Here is a 17,020-nt window from a genome sequence, read left to right as displayed (position 1 = left end):
AAAAGTCTACTAAGTTTTTCTATTTTCTCCTAGCTTTTTCAATAATATTGAATTCTTAAGCCATTTTTAATACAATTTTGTTTGTCTTCTAACATGACAAAAATGTTGGACTTTTTTTTAATTAAAAAACTAACAAAAATGTTGGACTTTTTCTTTTAATTAAAAAACAACATTAAAATGAAAAGGTAAAGATGTACCAACAATAATTATTAGAATTTTCAAAAACACTTGAAAATTATATTTGTAGGTTTCTTCATCTTTTTATTATGTTAAAAACTATATAAGTAATTATCTGTGATTAGAAAATAATATAACAATTTAATATTATGCGAGCATGATCACTACATTTTAATTTTTAAATATAAATAAAATTTTACTTCTGCAAAATATTTAAAATGTTGATTTTCTACGGGGTAAAAATTTATATCCTTTTACTGTTTACATTTATCAAAAGTGATTTCAGTTATTAAAAAAATGAAACACATTTTATTTGGTATAATTGGTTTGAAAAACTTGAGTGATTGATAATGATTAACAGAGTTTTTCTCCTGACTATATGATTTTTCAGCTATTAAATATTTGTATTAGACTGATGTAATTCTTATTAGCCAGTAAAGTAATAATTAAAATCATATGCAGTGTGACAGTGAAGAACAATGGTGATATAATTACCACAGTAGTTGCGTTAAACGTTGATTTGTCTGATTTATTATATTTGCAAACTTATCATTGGCTCTTCTGCCAAGCCAACGGACCCTGCAATTGCGACCCATCTTCCAATGCCCATTCGTGGGAGCAACTACAAAAGGATACTGTGAAGTGAGTCCGAGCGATTCTGCAGTAACTTGCCATTTTCGTTCGGCAAATCAGTTTCGACTGCGCTCATCAAACGTCGTCGTTCTCCACTTCCTAACCTTCTTTTCGTTGTGACATTTCCCCAATCAACAACAATGGCTTCTGCTTCCTTCGTCAACTCGTTCACCTGTTCTTCGCGTGCTCCCACTCTCCACCCTTTCACCACCGTCTCCACCGCCACGTCACTCAGGCCCGGCAACGGCCGCTCTTCGAGACCACTCGTCACGAGGATCTCGTCGCCTTCCCCCGTTGTCTGCAAAGCTGTCTCCGTTAAGCCCCAAACTGAAATTGAGGGTCTCAACATTGCTGAAGACGTTACGCAGGTCAGTTTAACTGAATTTTCAAGCCTCTGAATGTGTTGCTGGAAATTTCTTCACCTTTTTTTCATTTTCTTTGGGATACACTTGCTTAGATGAGTTGCTTAGATGCTTTTACCGTTGTTCTTAATTAAAATTGGAGGTCTATTTTATCTCTCGTAGGGTCTGTTTGGAGGGTTGGCATTTTTGGAAGAGAAAAAAAAGAAGTAAATATTAAATTAGCTTTTGCATGAGCTAAATCACATGCTCCATGAGATGAAAACCAGATTTTTTATGAAGCTATCAGTCAATAACTTTAACAAATTAGCTGAGGTATGAACTAATTTTTTATCTTGGAGAAAATGATTTCATTTTTTTTTCTTTCCCCCCCTCTTACAAGTGCCTACGAAGAAGTTTCTCTAAACAGGCACATAATCTATACAACATAGCTTACCGAGGAGAAACTTTTATTCTATTAACGAACTTTTGTCGTTTGATTTCTGTGTGTGAAATCAACTTCAAGGATAAATCTTAATTTGTTTGGTTCTTTTTTCTGTTGACGTGGCACAGCTCATAGGGAAAACGCCAATGGTTTACCTCAACAATATTGTGAAGGGTTCTGTGGCCAATATTGCTGCAAAGCTTGAGATTATGGAGCCGTGTTGTAGTGTCAAAGACAGGTGAGAACTTGAATTTGATTAGTTGCTTGTTAAACATGTGAGATCTCTAATCGTGTTTGTAGTCTCAGTGAAAATGATTTTGTGAATATCTCTTGACGGCATGAAATAAAGCAGAAATTATTTGGCATTTTTAGTGACCAAGGAATGTTAATAAGATGATTTTTTGGCGTACTCTTTAAAATGTGAGAATTGTATTTATTATTTGGAAGTTAAACCAATTATAAAGAGTGTGTTGCTGAAAATGAAAATAGAATATGAAAACAGAAAATTTTTCTTAAACCAAACAAATCCAGAATGTTTCAAGTGACAAAATTAGCTGGTTTTGATTTTGTTATTGATTACTTTGCTGGATTTTATTCTTTTTGTTGCTATTGATTTAAAGCTTTCAATAAGTATTGGATATCATTAAGTATCTTAAACCAAACAAGTCCATGTTTCAAGTGACAAAATTATCTGGTTTAATTTTGTTATTGATTTCTGTGCTGATTTTATATTAATTTTGTTGTTATTTGTTGACGTGGATAGCCTTATGTATTGGATTTCAATATGGATGTACATTTAACTCCTTTTATGGTTCTAGTAAAAGACACTTGATTATGTATCTACTATTTGATGATAATTTCAGTTATCGTTAGGTATAAACTCAAAATTCAAGAGACTGATGCTGGTGCTTCTTTGCTCTTGCATAATTTATTTGGCCACATAAATTTGCATATTGGAGGTTTATTCTTTCTGTAGTATTTTTTTCTTCTTTAAGGCTTCCAATTTTTCATCTTGCAGGATTGGTTTTAGCATGATAAATGATGCTGAGCAGAGAGGAGCTATAACACCTGGGAAGGTATAAATGGTAGAAAGAAAATGTGGATGTCATAGTTTGTGACTTCTTATAATATTTGATTTCACTACAACTCTAGCTGCTTGTCAGCCATGGCTAATGCAGGCCTTTAAAAACTTATTCTTACCATGCTTGGCATTTTCTATTTAGGTATCAAATTGTTATATGATTGATCTTAGCAGTATTGTTCCAAAGTCACACATGTAATGCCTTAGCAAGCATTAATTGAAGCTAAAAATAAATTTTTGGATATAACTATAAATTTTTAAAAATAGTATCTGACCTAATTGACGTATATGGTGTATTATGTCGAAATCTCTATACTCCTGTGCTTCACCACTGTGCTACACCTTCCTGTGGACTATAAATAAAACTAACTGTGCACCTTGTCAATGACTTTTTTATATTCAAACCGAAAAGTTAAACTTCTCCATAAGAACTTATAGGGGATAAACATACAAAGAAAAAAAATGAAATGATCATTTTCGTAAGTTAAAATTAGTTTATGCATAAGCTAGTTTGTAGAAGATCTCTCATTGTTCTTTAATCATTTATGTTTTTACTTGTCCACAAGTTAATTATAATTTTTGAAGAAGTTTCACTTCATTTTCTTCTTCTTATTTATCTATTCTAGAAGTCTTTATGGTGATATTTTTCCAAATAGATCCTTTGTCAAGAAATTATACTACCATACTTTGGTGTATGTTATGCTTTTATAATGTGACTTAGTATGAGCAAATTTTTCAAATGTTGAGTCTTTATATGCCTTAATGAGTTTAATGCGTTCATTATAACCTTTTTTTTATTACCAAAATGACACTTTACACATCTTTGTGGGGATATTTACTGGTTTGACAATTCTAGAACCACGACTTAGTATGCACATTTTGTCAAGTCAAACATTTTGCTTTTGCGGTGCAATGAGGCAGTATTGTTTCCTTTACATTTATGTTTCATATTGTGGTCTACATAGGAGCTAGATGAATTTTTGTGTGATTTACTTTATTTTCATATTACCTGTGGCTATATAATTTTAATGTTGCTTGATCATTTCTTGTCTGAGTTAACTTGCTTCTCATGTGCATTTCAGAGTATATTGGTGGAACCTACCAGTGGGAACACTGGAATTGGTCTCGCCTTTATAGCAGCTTCAAGAGGATATAAACTGATTTTGACAATGCCTGCTTCAATGAGTTTAGAAAGACGAGTTCTTTTGAAAGCATTTGGTGCTGAGCTTGTTTTGACTGATGCAGCAAAGGGCATGAATGGTGCAGTTCAAAAGGCTGAAGAAATTTTGAAAAATACCCCTGACGCATACATGCTTCAACAATTTGATAATCCTTCAAATCCTAAGGTAAATTATAACAGCTTATTCTATGTTTAAGTCCATGAATTCCGTGTTCCTGGAAATAGGATTCTATATAGGGTGCACCATTAGCTCCAGTGTCCGGGTTAGAACTGTATGTTGTACAGTCGTACATAGATTTGGTAATTGATACGTCTTTTACTTATCTTTGGTTGGAAGCCTTATTTAAAGCTTTAGTCTAAAGTCCAGGTTAACGGAATGCAAAAGCAAAATTTTCCTTGAAGATAAATGCATTTTTCTCCAGCTAAAGGCACCAAATAACAAAGTATACCGCCAGTTGCCTTTCCACCACACTTTGACCTCAGTCCTCCGTTTTCTTATCAAGCCCATGAATATAATTATAAGAAAATATTCATAGCTGTGAGTATGAGAGCATAACCAAGTTTCTCCGAACATACCAATGAGCCTAATCCAACTTCAGCGCCCTTATGTATGTATCAGCTGTACAATGTGTTAGAATTTCCATAGCCATTTATCAAGTGTAGTTACACAGACAGATAACTATCCGGAGATAAAATGTTGCTTGGTCTGGGCAGCTGCAAAAAATCATTATTGTTGATTCTAGTAAGAACTGTTCTTCTACTGAAAACCTAATTTTAGAACCCGAGTGGGCAGCAATGAAGATTTCATCAATCTTGTTGGTGTTATTTATAGTAGGAACTGTTTTCCATAAATTATATTACCATAGAACTTAGCTGGCAGCAATGAGAACTTCATCAAACCCACTCTTGGGTTACTTTCTCCCATGGTATGATGTCCTTGGTAATGTTACTCGCAATAAACCGTTTCAAATTACTTTCACATGTACTTATTGTTGGAAAAAGCTTAATTTTATTTCAAACACTATTTCACTTGGCTTTAGAAAATAGTTGTCTGCCTACAATCATTTTTACTGTTGATTGATGGTATTTAGTCAAGGTAAAAGATGGCATGAGATTTTTTTTTTTAATTCTTAGCTTCTCTGTCTTTTCTTCTTGTGGTCTTTTAGAGGAGCTTCTTTTGTAAAGGAACTGCTTTTTTCTTTCCTGTGGTCATTCTCCTCCTTAATTCATTCTTCTGTTCTCGGTTTTCAGCAAAACTTTGTCTTGACACATGAAACTCACAAGATTGAACTTAGTTACAGGGTTCTCTAAAAGTAACAAAGTCATGTAGTTCAACCCCCCCCCCCCCGGTTTTAATTTTGGCTCCTAAATTTCCTAAAATTGCTACATAAAAGAAAAGTTGGGAAAGTGTTCAAATTGAGAGACAATATGACCAACTTGATTGAAATGTCTTACGTATTTAGTGTGATATGCTGCCGAATGATCTGATGTACAAAGTTTGATTCAACTATACAGGTTCATTTTGAGACAACTGGTCCAGAGATATGGGAAGATACAAGGGGAAAGATAGATATTTTAGTTGCAGGAATTGGAACTGGCGGAACTGTTTCTGGAGTTGGTCGATTCTTAAAACAACAAAACCCAAAAATACAGGTACATCTTTGTCAATGGCATTGCCTAACCCAAATTAATCTAATATTATCAATGAATATAATGACGAAAAAGAATCTTCCATACATAAAATACTAGCTCTATGTGTATATCAATCTATGCACTCCATTCACTGCTCATGTCTTATCATCCAAAGTATATTTCTTGTAGGAAAGCTTTCTATGTTGTTGGGTCCTGTTAAGCTTTTTTTCATTATGTATCAGGTTATTGGTGTAGAGCCTCTGGAAAGCAACATACTTTCAGGGGGAAAGCCAGGTACAAAACCAGAAAAAAGTTTCTACAGATTATAAATCCAATATTTTAATTTTAATTTCTTTTTAAGAAGTTGTATCTTTTCTGTTTTATGAACTACAGGACCTCACAAAATTCAGGGTATCGGAGCTGGTTTTGTGCCCGGGAATTTGGATCAAGATGTGCTTGATGAAGTTATAGCGGTCTGTTCTTACACTTTCCAGTTGTCTTTTACCATTTATGTTATAATCTAATGAGTTTTTTTGTTTCCTAAACTCAGTGCTTTAAAATTTAGTACTAATTATCTTCAAAAGCAGAATTCGTTGGATTTTGAAATTTGAATCATTGTGTTTGACTCTGTTGCATGTAATTCTTCTGACAAACATGCATGCATTATTTGCACAACAAATACTTCTTGTCTATCAAGCATTTGCGAAAATACTAGACGAGTTATACCTACAAATATCTACGGGTAAAACAAGATGGATACTTTTAATTACCAACTTCATACTAGAGAGGCTACGGGTATCACAATATCCTTATTTTGTGATACCCGCCATATGTTAATATTTATTTATCTAAATGTGCATGTCTACGTGTATATATATGTGTGTGTGTGTATATATATATATATATACACATATATATATATATATATATATATATATATATATATATATATGTATATATGTATGGATAAATATGTGTGTGTGTACCAAATTTACATTTTGCATCAGCTTCTAAAATCTACTTTTGTAATATTTAATTCCAAATTTAACGATAATGTCTTTATATCTTTTAGATATATTATCTTCATCTTCTTTTTATCTTTTATCTTTAGTTAGTTTTTATTATTTTTTATTTGTATTTTGGGCTTAACTCATATTGTTAGTGATTTTTGTTTAGGTATTTCTTTAGAATTTAGTTGTTTTCAAAGTATGAATTTTATTTAATTTTATAACTTGCAGTGCAACTTATTTGAATTTGTTTTTTAAAAGGTCTACTTTTACTTTTACTAATGATGTACGATGCAATTTTATTTGGACTACTTTAGGATAATTTTTTGATTTTTTTAAGATTTAAGTAATTTAATAAAAAATGTACAAAAAAAGAAAAATACAAAATTAAGAAGCATCCATGGATATCTTTTAGTATAAAATAATCTGCAAACAATTTTGAAGCAAGTATCCAATGGGTAACGTGGCAAAAAGTTTTCAGATAGAACGGGTACTACCCTTGTCACTCGAACTTGTTGTCATCTTCACTCTAATTATTTGAATATTGGTGTTAACCTGAACGAAAATGTTGTTGCTATCTCAACTCAATGTCCCCCATCTAGTGCCTAGTAGGTACTCAGTGTCATAACATTGTTGTATTTCCGATGATCGTCTTTGCTTATCGTGCAATGATCAGAGGTGACAATTCTGGTTTTTAATAAATGTAATGAAATGTTTAGTCTCACTTTCTAATTTTCCGATGTCTATTTCCTTGAAGTTTCAGTTCCTACTTACCCTTGTACAAATCTAGGTCCGTCTTTGTTAAAAAGGGCTAAGGGATATTTATTGATGTATTATTGGTCATTGTATCAAAATGGGAAATAATGTGTGAAGATTGGCTCACTGAAATCTTTTCTAATGGTTCCTGAACTGTTTAACTATACCATCTATACCAGACGGTTGAGTAGATGATATGCAACTTCTACCATATGTGGTGAGACTATCTATTTAGTCTCTTAGCATTCACTAAGATTTGGACCTTCTAGAGAAACTGTTTAAGTGACTTTCCTGTCCAATAGTGGGAAATACTGTTCACATGTTTTCCTCATTAGTTTAGGTCACGTAAGTTATAGAATTTGTTATAACGGTATTGTTGTATAAATAGGAACTTTATATCATCAGTTGTGTTGTGATTAAATTTGAGTTTTGCCTGATTGAGAGTTTACTGGGAGAGAAAAATTACAAGTTGTAAACTCTAATTATAGTGAATTATGTTGTGGACGGAGATTGAAGTTCGTTGATCCTTCAATTGAACCACATTTGTGATTCTTTCTTGTTCTTTGGCTTACCTTCTGCCTACTATGCTTGCGGGTTTCTGGTATCATATATTGTTTGTGTGGTAGACGCATCTGTAGTGGGCTTATTTGAGTTATTCCACAACATAATGTTTGATACATTGTTGGTAACTTAGGTGTTTCCTTCTGATTTTATCACATGCATACTTGTAGTATTTATCTCAAATGTAGGATAGAATACTTTCTTATTCTTTCTTATGAGGTTGTTAACCTCTATTTGTATACATAAGTCAGCAGCATATTTTAGGAAATATGGGCTGCTAATTCTACTGGACAAATCCCTAACATTACGGGATCAATCAAACATAAATAGCCTATTAATGGCAGCACCCAGCAGTTACAGAAATACAGCACATTTAAATAAAAGACTTCCTAAAATACACTGTGCCAATTAATACCACTCCAATCACGGTTTTGACACTCCCCCTCAAGCTGGTGAATAGGTATTTTCCATTCCCAGCTTGGAGACAATTCCTTCAAAGTTAATGCAATTCAGTCCCTTGGTGAGTATGTCTGCAAGTTGGTTCTGAGTAGATACATATGGGGTGCAAATCATGCCACTGTCTAGCTTTTCCTTTATAAAGTGTCTATCAACTTCAATATGTTTGGTTCTATCATGCTGCACCGGGTTATGGGCTATGCTAATTGCAGATTTATTGTCACAATATAGCCTCATAGGTTCATCCCACTTTATCTTCAAGTCTTCCAATATAATCTTCAGCCATAAAAGTTCACATATTCCGTGGGCCATTGCTCGAAATTCGGCTTCAGCACTTGATCTAGCCACTACACTCTGTTTTTTACTCTTCCAAGTCACCAAGTTTCCACCAAGGAAGGTGCAGTATCCTGTGGTTGATCTCCTATCTACCACTGACCCAGCATAGTCTGCATCCGTATATGCTTCAAGGCTTACACTCTTGTTCCGTTTGAACAAAATCCCTCTTCCAGCGGTCCCTTTCAAGTACTGGACAATTCTAAGAGCAGCTTGTAGGTGTGCTTCCTTTGGTTGGTGCATAAACTGGCTGACTAGACTTACAGCAAACGCAATGTCTGGTCTAGTGTGCGATAAGTAAATAAGTCTGCCCACAAGTCTTTGATACATTTCCCTGTCCACAGCAATATCATCCTCCATACTTCCCAATTTTATATTTGGATCAACTGGAGTACTCGCTGGTCTACAGCCTGTCTTCCCTGTTTCTCTAAGCAAGTCTGTAATATATTTTTGTTGAGATATGAAGATTCCTTTCTTAGAATGAGCCACTTCGATTCCCAAAAAATATTTAAGCCTTCCTAGTGTCTTGATTTCAAATTCCTTGGCAAGACATTCGCTTAACACTTGTTGTTCCCTTTTGTCGTCCCCACTCACTATAATATCATCTACATACACTAATAGAATTGTTACTCCCCCTGAAGCTGAATGTTTGATAAATAATGTGTGATCCCCTTGGCTCTGTTTGTAGCCTAGACCTGTCATCACTTTGGTAAATCTTCCAAACCATGCTCTTGGAGATTGTTTCAGCCCATATAGAGCTTTTCTTAATTTGCAAACAGTTCCAGCAGCAACCTGTTCCTTGTAACCAGTGGGCAACTCCATGTATATTTCTTCTTCAAGGTCTCCATGTAAAAATGCATTCTTCACATCAAACTGTCGCAGATCCCAATCATTATTTGCTGCTAGTGATAATAATACTCTGACCGTGTTCATCTTAGCAACTGGGGCAAATGTCTCCAAGTAATCAACTCCATAGGTTTGAGTGAAGCCTTTGGCCACCAACCTTGCCTTGTACCGTTCAATTGTCCCATCAGCCCTATACTTTATTGCATATACCCACTTACATCCCACTGGTTTTTTTCCAGGAGGTAGGGTGACAAGTTCCCAGGTCCTATTCTTGTTTAACGCCTCCATTTCCACATCCATGGCATTTTTCCATTTCCTGTCAGACAATGCTTCAGATACAGAGGAAGGTGTGTGTGTGGAGTTGAGGTTAGTGAGAAAGGTTTTATGGGTAGGTGAGAATTTTTCAAAGGATACGAAATTTGATAGTGGGTAAAGTGGCTGTTGGGTGCAAGTTCTAGTTCCCTTTCTAAGGGCAATGGGTAGATCAAGGGTTTGGTCCACCTGTGCTTCTAGATTTTCAGAAACAAACTCATTAGAATTATCAGAATTTATAGGATTTGAAGGCGTTACCTCATGTAGTGATGGTGGGTTGGATTCTTGGACATTGCTAGATTCTAGAATGGCCTTTTCTCTCCTTGAGTATACCTTTCCAAATTTGCCACCACCATCAGGTGTAGATCTCACGGGTTCAGCAGTCCCGGGTTCAGTAACAATGCTGCCATTTGTCCTAGTTTCAGGCCCAAACGTCATGTTTGGGAACATGAGAGTCTCATCTTCCTCTCTAACATTCTCCCCCTGAAGATGAGGCTGTTTGAAATAGCTTTCTTGTTCATTGAAGGTGACATCTCTGGACACATAGAATCGTTTTGAACCGGGTTGAAAACATTTGTACCCTTTTTGTGTGGTAGAGTATCCTAAGAAAACACATTTGACAGCTCTAGGATCCAATTTCCCCCTTTCATTACTATGAACATGTACAAAGGATACACACCCAAATATTCTAGGTTGAAGTTTATTTGTAGGGTCAAGGTGTGGGTAGAATGAGGATAGAACTTCCATGGGACTTTTTGAGTTTAAAACTCTAGTAGGTAGTCTATTGATTAGATAAGTGGCGGTAAGAAGGGCTTCCCCCCAAAATCTTTTAGGAACATGATTTTGAAAAAGTAAAGCTCTAGTTTGATCTAAAAGGTGACCATTTTTCCTTTCTGCAATCCCATTCTGTTGAGGTGTGTTCACACATGAGGACTCATGGATTATCCCTTCCTTTTGGCAAAAAGAGTTTAGTACAAGATTAAAGTAGTCCTTGGCATTATCAGACCTCATTCTTTTGATACTGACCCCAAATTGATTTTTAATCATAGAGACAAACTGGACAAACACAGAGCTAACTTCAGATTTTTGTTTCAATAAAAAAACCCAAGTCACCCGGGTACAATCATCAATGAATGTTAAAAACCATTTAGCACCGGAAATATTAGGAACATAAGCAGGACCCCATACATCAGTATGAACAAGAGAAAATGGGAAAGGACTCATCTTATTGCTCATGGGAAACGGTACACGTTTATGTTTTGCTAACTCACACACCTCACAATGAAGACTCTCCACACTTAAATTTTTAAACAAGGAAGGAAAGAGTACTTTCACAACTCGAAATGACGGATGTCCTAAACGGCAATGATAAAGTTGAACCTTCTCTTTATTGGTCATGGTGGATTTAGAAATGAGACTCTTGGTAGGCAGATTAGGATCCTCCATGTAGTATAGGCCATTCCATTCTCTAGCATGTCCAATCGTCCTCCCCGAGTTCTTGTCCTGCAATATACAAGTGTTGCTATAAAAAACAACATTACATGCAAGATCTTTAGTGAGTTTTTGTATAGAAATTAGGTTGGTGGATAATTTAGGGACATGAAGGACATTTTTTAAGGTTATGGATGGGCTTATTTGGACTTCTCCTTGTCCGGCTGCAGTTATGAGGGTTCCATCTGCTGTGGAAATTTTCTTGTTACTAGGACATGGGGAATATGTGGAGAAATATTTAGGTAATGGGGTCATATGGTCAGTGGCTCCAGAGTCTAATATCCAGTAATGTGTAAATGGTGTATCTGAAACATTAAGTCCAAACTGTAATGGAAACTTACCAGAATATGTCAAGGAGCACGTACCTGTAGGCTTCTCCAATTTACTGAGGATGGATCTTACCCGTTCTATCTCTTCATGATTCAACTGGACAGATTCTGCACCTTGTCCATTAGCAATGTATGCTTGCCCTCCTCCTTTTTTCTGTGGGCCTCCCTTCCATCCCCATTCTCGGCCTGAGGTTTTCCCATCTTCTCCTTTCGGCCCCCATTCTTTGCTTGAGGTCCTCCCATCTTTCAGCCCCCATTCTCGGCTTGGGGGCTTTCCATGTAATTTCCAGCACTTTTCCTTTGTGTGGCGTGGCTTGTTACAATGGGTACACCAAATCTCCTCATGTCTCTTCTCCATACTAGGACCCCAGTTTTTCTTCTGGTTGGCAACCATACTTGTTCCTCCTTCAGCTATCATTGCAGAGCTTTCGGTGGTTGAGGCTTCCAGCATCAGCCCTCTTCTGCTTTCTTCACTCCGAATAATGGCTACCACTTCATTTAGCCCTGGGACTTTCTCCTTTCCCAAGATTTGAATTCGGACCTGGTCATATTCAGGATTTAAACCCACCAAAAAGTCATAGACCCTATCTTGTTCAATAAACTCTTTTAGAATTGCTGAGTCTTCTGAACACTTTGCTTTTATAACCCGATAGTGATCCAATTCCATCCATAGGGACTTAAGTTGATTGGCATATTCCGTTACAGATTTACCTCCCTGTTTGGCAGCCACGGTTTTCACCTTTACATCATAAATTTGAGCAGCATCCTTGGCCTTAGAGTAAGTTTGTTCTACTGCCTCCCAGATTTCCCTTGCTGATTTTAGAAACATGCAGGTATCACTGATTTCTGGAGACATTGAATTCCACAGCCACGCCATGATCATGGAGTCTTCTTCATCCCATGACTTGAATTTGGGATCCATCTCATCCGGTGCATTACCAGTCAGGTGACTGATCTTCCCTTTCCCTTTCAGTATGGTCCTAATAATTTGAGACCATTTGAGATAGTTTTTTCCATCTAACCTATAAGCGGAATGGATATTTTGCAGTTCTCCAGCCGTCTGGATTCTGTCCCCAGTTTCCAAGTTCACCACTTCCGCCATGACTAGGTGCACTCACGATAAGCAATGAAGGCTTGACGGTGGCACAGCAATAAAGGCTGGTGCAGTTTTAGGTTAAAGGTCAAGCAACAATAAAGGCTGCGATTCAGAATAAATAACACGGTCAGAGACTCCCAAGAATCGGGAGCTCTGATACCATGTTAGTAAGTGGGTTTAAAGCCTAACTTGTTAGTAAGTGGGTTTAAAGCCTAACTCAACCCCACAAAACCGGCTTGTAAGGTGAGGTTTGCACCTCACTTATATATTATAAATTGGCCTTATTTCTAGTCGATGTGGGACTTCCAACACACCCCCTTCACGCCGAGGTATAGACATCTCGTGCGTGATAGTAGAAATTGGGTGGTCCAATAGCGGCCCGATTGCGGGTGGAATAGAAGAATAGAATGCCCACTTAGAACTCGCTAGGATAGGCTCTAACCATGACTCTGATACCATCTCAAATGTAGGATAGAATACTTTCTTATTCTTTCTTATGAGGTTGTTAACCTCTATTTGTATACATAAGTCAGCAGCATATTTTAGGAAATATGGGCTGCTAATTCTACTGGACAAATCCCTAACATTACGGGATCAATCAAACATAAATAGCCTATTAATGGCAGCACCCAGCAGTTACAGAAATACAGCACATTTAAATAAAAGACTTCCTAAAATACACTGTGCCAATTAATACCACTCCAATCACGGTTTTGACAATTTAGTTGAATTATTCACATATATTAATTGTCATCTGTTACTGAAGTTTTTAAGGACCTGGTTTGTTGACTGTTTCATGGCAAGCTTTATTGATATTCACAGTTGGGTTGTGAACATGTTATACTGCTATACATTGCACATATTAGTTAATAGAGATTATCTTTCATCCTGGACAGGAATGAATTATGCAAAATTGGTTACCATGAAACAGAGAGTTTATCTTTCATGGGCATTCGGTTTTTAGACTTGCTTTATCTCTGTAAGCATTTGCTTACTCTACTGTCAATAACGAACATTTTTTTATACACTGGCTTCTTATTAATTCAGGACCACTATTTCCACATTTAGAGCTCTGTTCAATTGGTCAAATTTGTCTGCCTGTGATATGGGAACGACCTGACCTGGATAGATACTGAATGTCATGATTTTCTTGATTTGTATTGTAATTAATATCCTCTTTTGTGAATTTTGTAGATATCAAGTGATGAATCAGTTGAAACTGCAAAACAATTAGCACTCCAGGAAGGCTTGCTGGTTAGTCCTTCATATTTTTCAACCCTTTGTGTATTTTAAGTTTCTCAATGTGTTTTGGTGTGCATGTCCTGTGCACTTACACACAACGAGACATGCCCGAGTTGGTTGAAACAATCATGCACAAGATCATGTTATTTAGTACACTCACCGTATTAAACGTTACTTATATTCAAGAATGATACTTACCAAACCCTGTTGTATAGAACATAAGAACATGTGTATTATCTAGTCACACCTTAATTCTGATATAAATGTAAAGCTCATATGCGTTTGCTTTATACTTTGCCTCTTACATGCTAATTTCAATTGGAGAACAGGTGGGAATTTCTTCTGGAGCTGCTGCCGCAGCTGCTTTGAAGGTTGGAAAGAGGCCTGAAAATGCAGGAAAACTTATTGGGGTATGCATATTTCCTACGAAAAAGATCAAAATCTATACATAGTTTGTATAAGGAATTTACTCCATCTAGAGAAGGATCTTTGCTGAATTTACAAAAGCATCATGCAGATAGAGTTCTCATTTTACCAATCTGATCATATTATGTTTTTTCTTAACAACCTAACCTTCGAGATAAGATCTAGATTTTGGTTCTTGAGGATAAGTGTGGTATTGTAGTCCTGTTCACTAGTATACGATATTATATAAGTATCCTGTTGCTTGCATTGTAGGACACTGTAATTCTTATCCATTTAGCTTATACATGGTTGTCTTGTCGTATTTGCTCATCCTTATGCATTCATGGTTATACATTGATTTTTCTACGGTGTGCTCAGTGTGAATCTACCGAGTATTCAGGCTTAAAAGGCTGCAAATGCTTTTCATTGTTTATTATGTACTTTCCCCCGCTATTATTGTGGGCTAAGTTTCTTTTCTCTTTCCTTTCTTTTATGGTTACTGGCCTGAATTATATAATTTAAATTAAATTTTTATTCTCCTATTGAGGGATGGATGGTTTTTTGGTACGTAGCCAGAAAGAGAATCACTTACATCCGCATTTTTTCTTTTGTTTGTTTAAACGTTTCTCGTTAGTTGTTTTCTGCCACTTTATCTTTTTTCCCTCTTAACGCTTCATATGATATTGAAATTTCAGTAAGAAGTTACTCTAATTCTATTGCGCAAAATATTTACTGCTTGCAGGTTGTCTTCCCTAGCTTTGGTGAAAGATATTTGTCTACTCTTCTTTTCCAGTCAATTCGGGAAGAATGTGAGAAAATGCAACCTGAGCCATGAATCGACTTTGCCTGTTAATGTTTCTTTCACATTTGCCTCGAGTATCTGTATTACATGCCATACTATGTCTATGTTTCTCATTTTTTACCTTAAAAAATTATATAAATCTATACAGGTCATTGATTTCACTTACAGCACATATTAATGATCCTTGATTGAATAAGAGTTTATTCTCTTCTCTCTTTGGGATAAAACTTTCAGATGTAGGAATTACTTGTTTTGCCCTTTTTCATGTATGACAGCTTCGCTTATATAAAATAACTGGGGAAATTGTTTATCTATCGCTTTCTGTGCATCTCTCCTCTGGACTCTCGCTCGTCTATTTTTACCGGTAAAAAAGGTTAAACTACTGTAATCAATAAATTATTTGATAATTTTAACTAGATTTTTGAACGATTTATTTTTCAATTAAGTTTTTGATCTTGTATTTGTCTTGTAGGTGGTTCTTTCTGTCTCTATTATATAAAATTAACTTGAGTCATTTCAGTCTGCAAAAAGATTGTTATAAAGGTGATATATGAAAAGTCCCTCAAAAAATTAACTCGAGTCATTTCTCAGTCTGCAAAACATTGCTATAAAGAAACACTTGAGAAGACTTGTATGTTGTGTTGAATGAGTTAATAATTTAAAAGGATAATTAATTTATTTCAAGAATTTATAGTTTTTCATTCTAGAATAACTTAGTAATTAGAAAGAAAATGAAATTTAAATTTTTGTAAAAGGTATTTCAAATTAATAAAATAAAAGAATTTCAAATATTTTAAAAGAGAAATTTGAAATTCCATTTTTTTTTTCTAGTGGACTTAAGCTAAAGGTTCATGTAAGTCGATTTACATTGAAAACTTAGTGGAGTCAGTTCAGATTAAAGGCTCAACAAACTTAGCTCGAGCCGAAAGTCAAATCAATTTGAATTGGACCAAAGGTCAAGAAGAATTGATTCGTAGTGATGATTGGCATGTGTTTTTCCGAGATAAAGGTCGAGACGGGTTGATAGAGGACTATCTATAACTCTATATAAGAAGAACTTGAGGAGGAGCCTTTGGCATTCAAAGGACATGAAAGAATGAAGATCATGACTTGAAACATATTTGAAGAATAATTCTTAAGAAAATTAGTTTATGTTTCTATGTTTTTATGCTTTAGGTTTTCTTTTAGAAATTAGTTTATGTTTTTGTGTTTTTGGGCTTGAGCTTTTTTTTAGGGTTTTTAGGTTTTCTTAAACTTATGTGTCCTTATATATAAAGGTACTAAAAGTTGATATAAACACTTTTGAGTCATATTATATGCATTTGCTTTCTTTGAGAGAAGATTTTCTTATTTCTTGATTTAGAACTTTGATTCTAATCAAAGATTAACATCTTTGTGACAAATTTTGATTTGACTTATCAATCCACTAGATTGTGGCATCCCTTATACTTATCTTACTTCGTGTTGTTCTCTTATTTATTTTTGTTGCGCCTCTTGAGGATTCAAATTCATAAGTGATCATACTCTTTCTTGGAAAAGATCATATCATCTAACACCAAAAGGTATAATCTGATATCCATATTATATCATCTCGTATCTAGAGCAAGGTTCTCGTTTGAATTTCTTTTTCTATCTTAATTTTTCTCATATAAAGAAAATCCAAAACAATTTTGGATGTTTGTGTTTTGTGCTTTGTTTTGAAATTTCGTTTGTTTCATTGTTCTTAGAATTTTGTAAGGAGTAAAACCCGTAAGGTTTTATCTAATTCCGTTGAGTTTTTATATTTTTTTCATCTTCTTCGATTAAATTTGTGCATTTCTACATTTGATTCGTGGAAATTATCTGTTGTTTTTTTTTTCTATTATTTATAGTCTCAATTAACTGTTTACTTCGATCTT

The 17,020-nt window shown here is 35.2% G+C and overlaps 1 protein-coding gene across 3 annotated transcripts; it reads left to right on the top strand.

The window, feature by feature from the left end:
* The first annotated feature begins 731 nt into the window (after positions 1 to 731).
* Positions 732 to 15,436, top strand: LOC124820421 (cysteine synthase, chloroplastic/chromoplastic). 3 transcript variants are annotated; one of them, XM_088104398.1, is made up of 10 exons: positions 733 to 1,178; positions 1,722 to 1,831; positions 2,612 to 2,669; positions 3,757 to 4,020; positions 5,370 to 5,507; positions 5,729 to 5,780; positions 5,880 to 5,959; positions 12,411 to 12,523; positions 13,868 to 13,927; positions 14,245 to 14,317. In XM_088104398.1, exons 1-9 carry the CDS (start codon positions 951 to 953, stop codon positions 13,905 to 13,907), a joined length of 1,083 nt encoding a protein of 360 aa, XP_087960524.1. In that variant the 5' UTR covers positions 733 to 950; the 3' UTR covers positions 13,908 to 13,927; positions 14,245 to 14,317. The 3 variants fall into 3 exon arrangements, with proteins under 3 accessions (XP_087960523.1, XP_087960524.1, XP_087960522.1); XM_088104396.1 differs by lacking the exon at positions 12,411 to 12,523 and adding an exon at positions 15,063 to 15,436 and having other exon boundaries at positions 738 to 1,178; positions 14,245 to 14,325; XM_088104397.1 differs by lacking the exons at positions 13,868 to 13,927; positions 14,245 to 14,317 and adding an exon at positions 12,626 to 12,793 and having other exon boundaries at positions 732 to 1,178.
* The last annotated feature ends 1,584 nt before the right edge of the window (positions 15,437 to 17,020 follow it).

The sequence above is a fragment of the Vigna umbellata genome, chromosome 1, assembly GCF_029865625.1.
Source record: "Vigna umbellata cultivar VRB3 chromosome 1, Vumbellata_1.0, whole genome shotgun sequence".
NCBI lineage: Eukaryota > Viridiplantae > Streptophyta > Magnoliopsida > Fabales > Fabaceae > Vigna > Vigna umbellata.
This window is presented reverse-complemented; position numbering and strand designations above follow the sequence as displayed.

Excerpts from the sequence above, each read along its gene's own strand:
- LOC124820421 (XM_088104396.1), top strand. The coding sequence starts at position 951 with ATGGCTTCTGCTTCCTTCGTCAACTCGTTCACCTGTTCTTCGCGTGCT. Across the intron at positions 1,832-2,611 it reads TGTTGTAGTGTCAAAGACAG|GATTGGTTTTAGCATGATAA; the intron begins GTGAGAACTTGA and ends TTCATCTTGCAG. Across the intron at positions 5,781-5,879 it reads ACTTTCAGGGGGAAAGCCAG|GACCTCACAAAATTCAGGGT; the intron begins GTACAAAACCAG and ends TATGAACTACAG.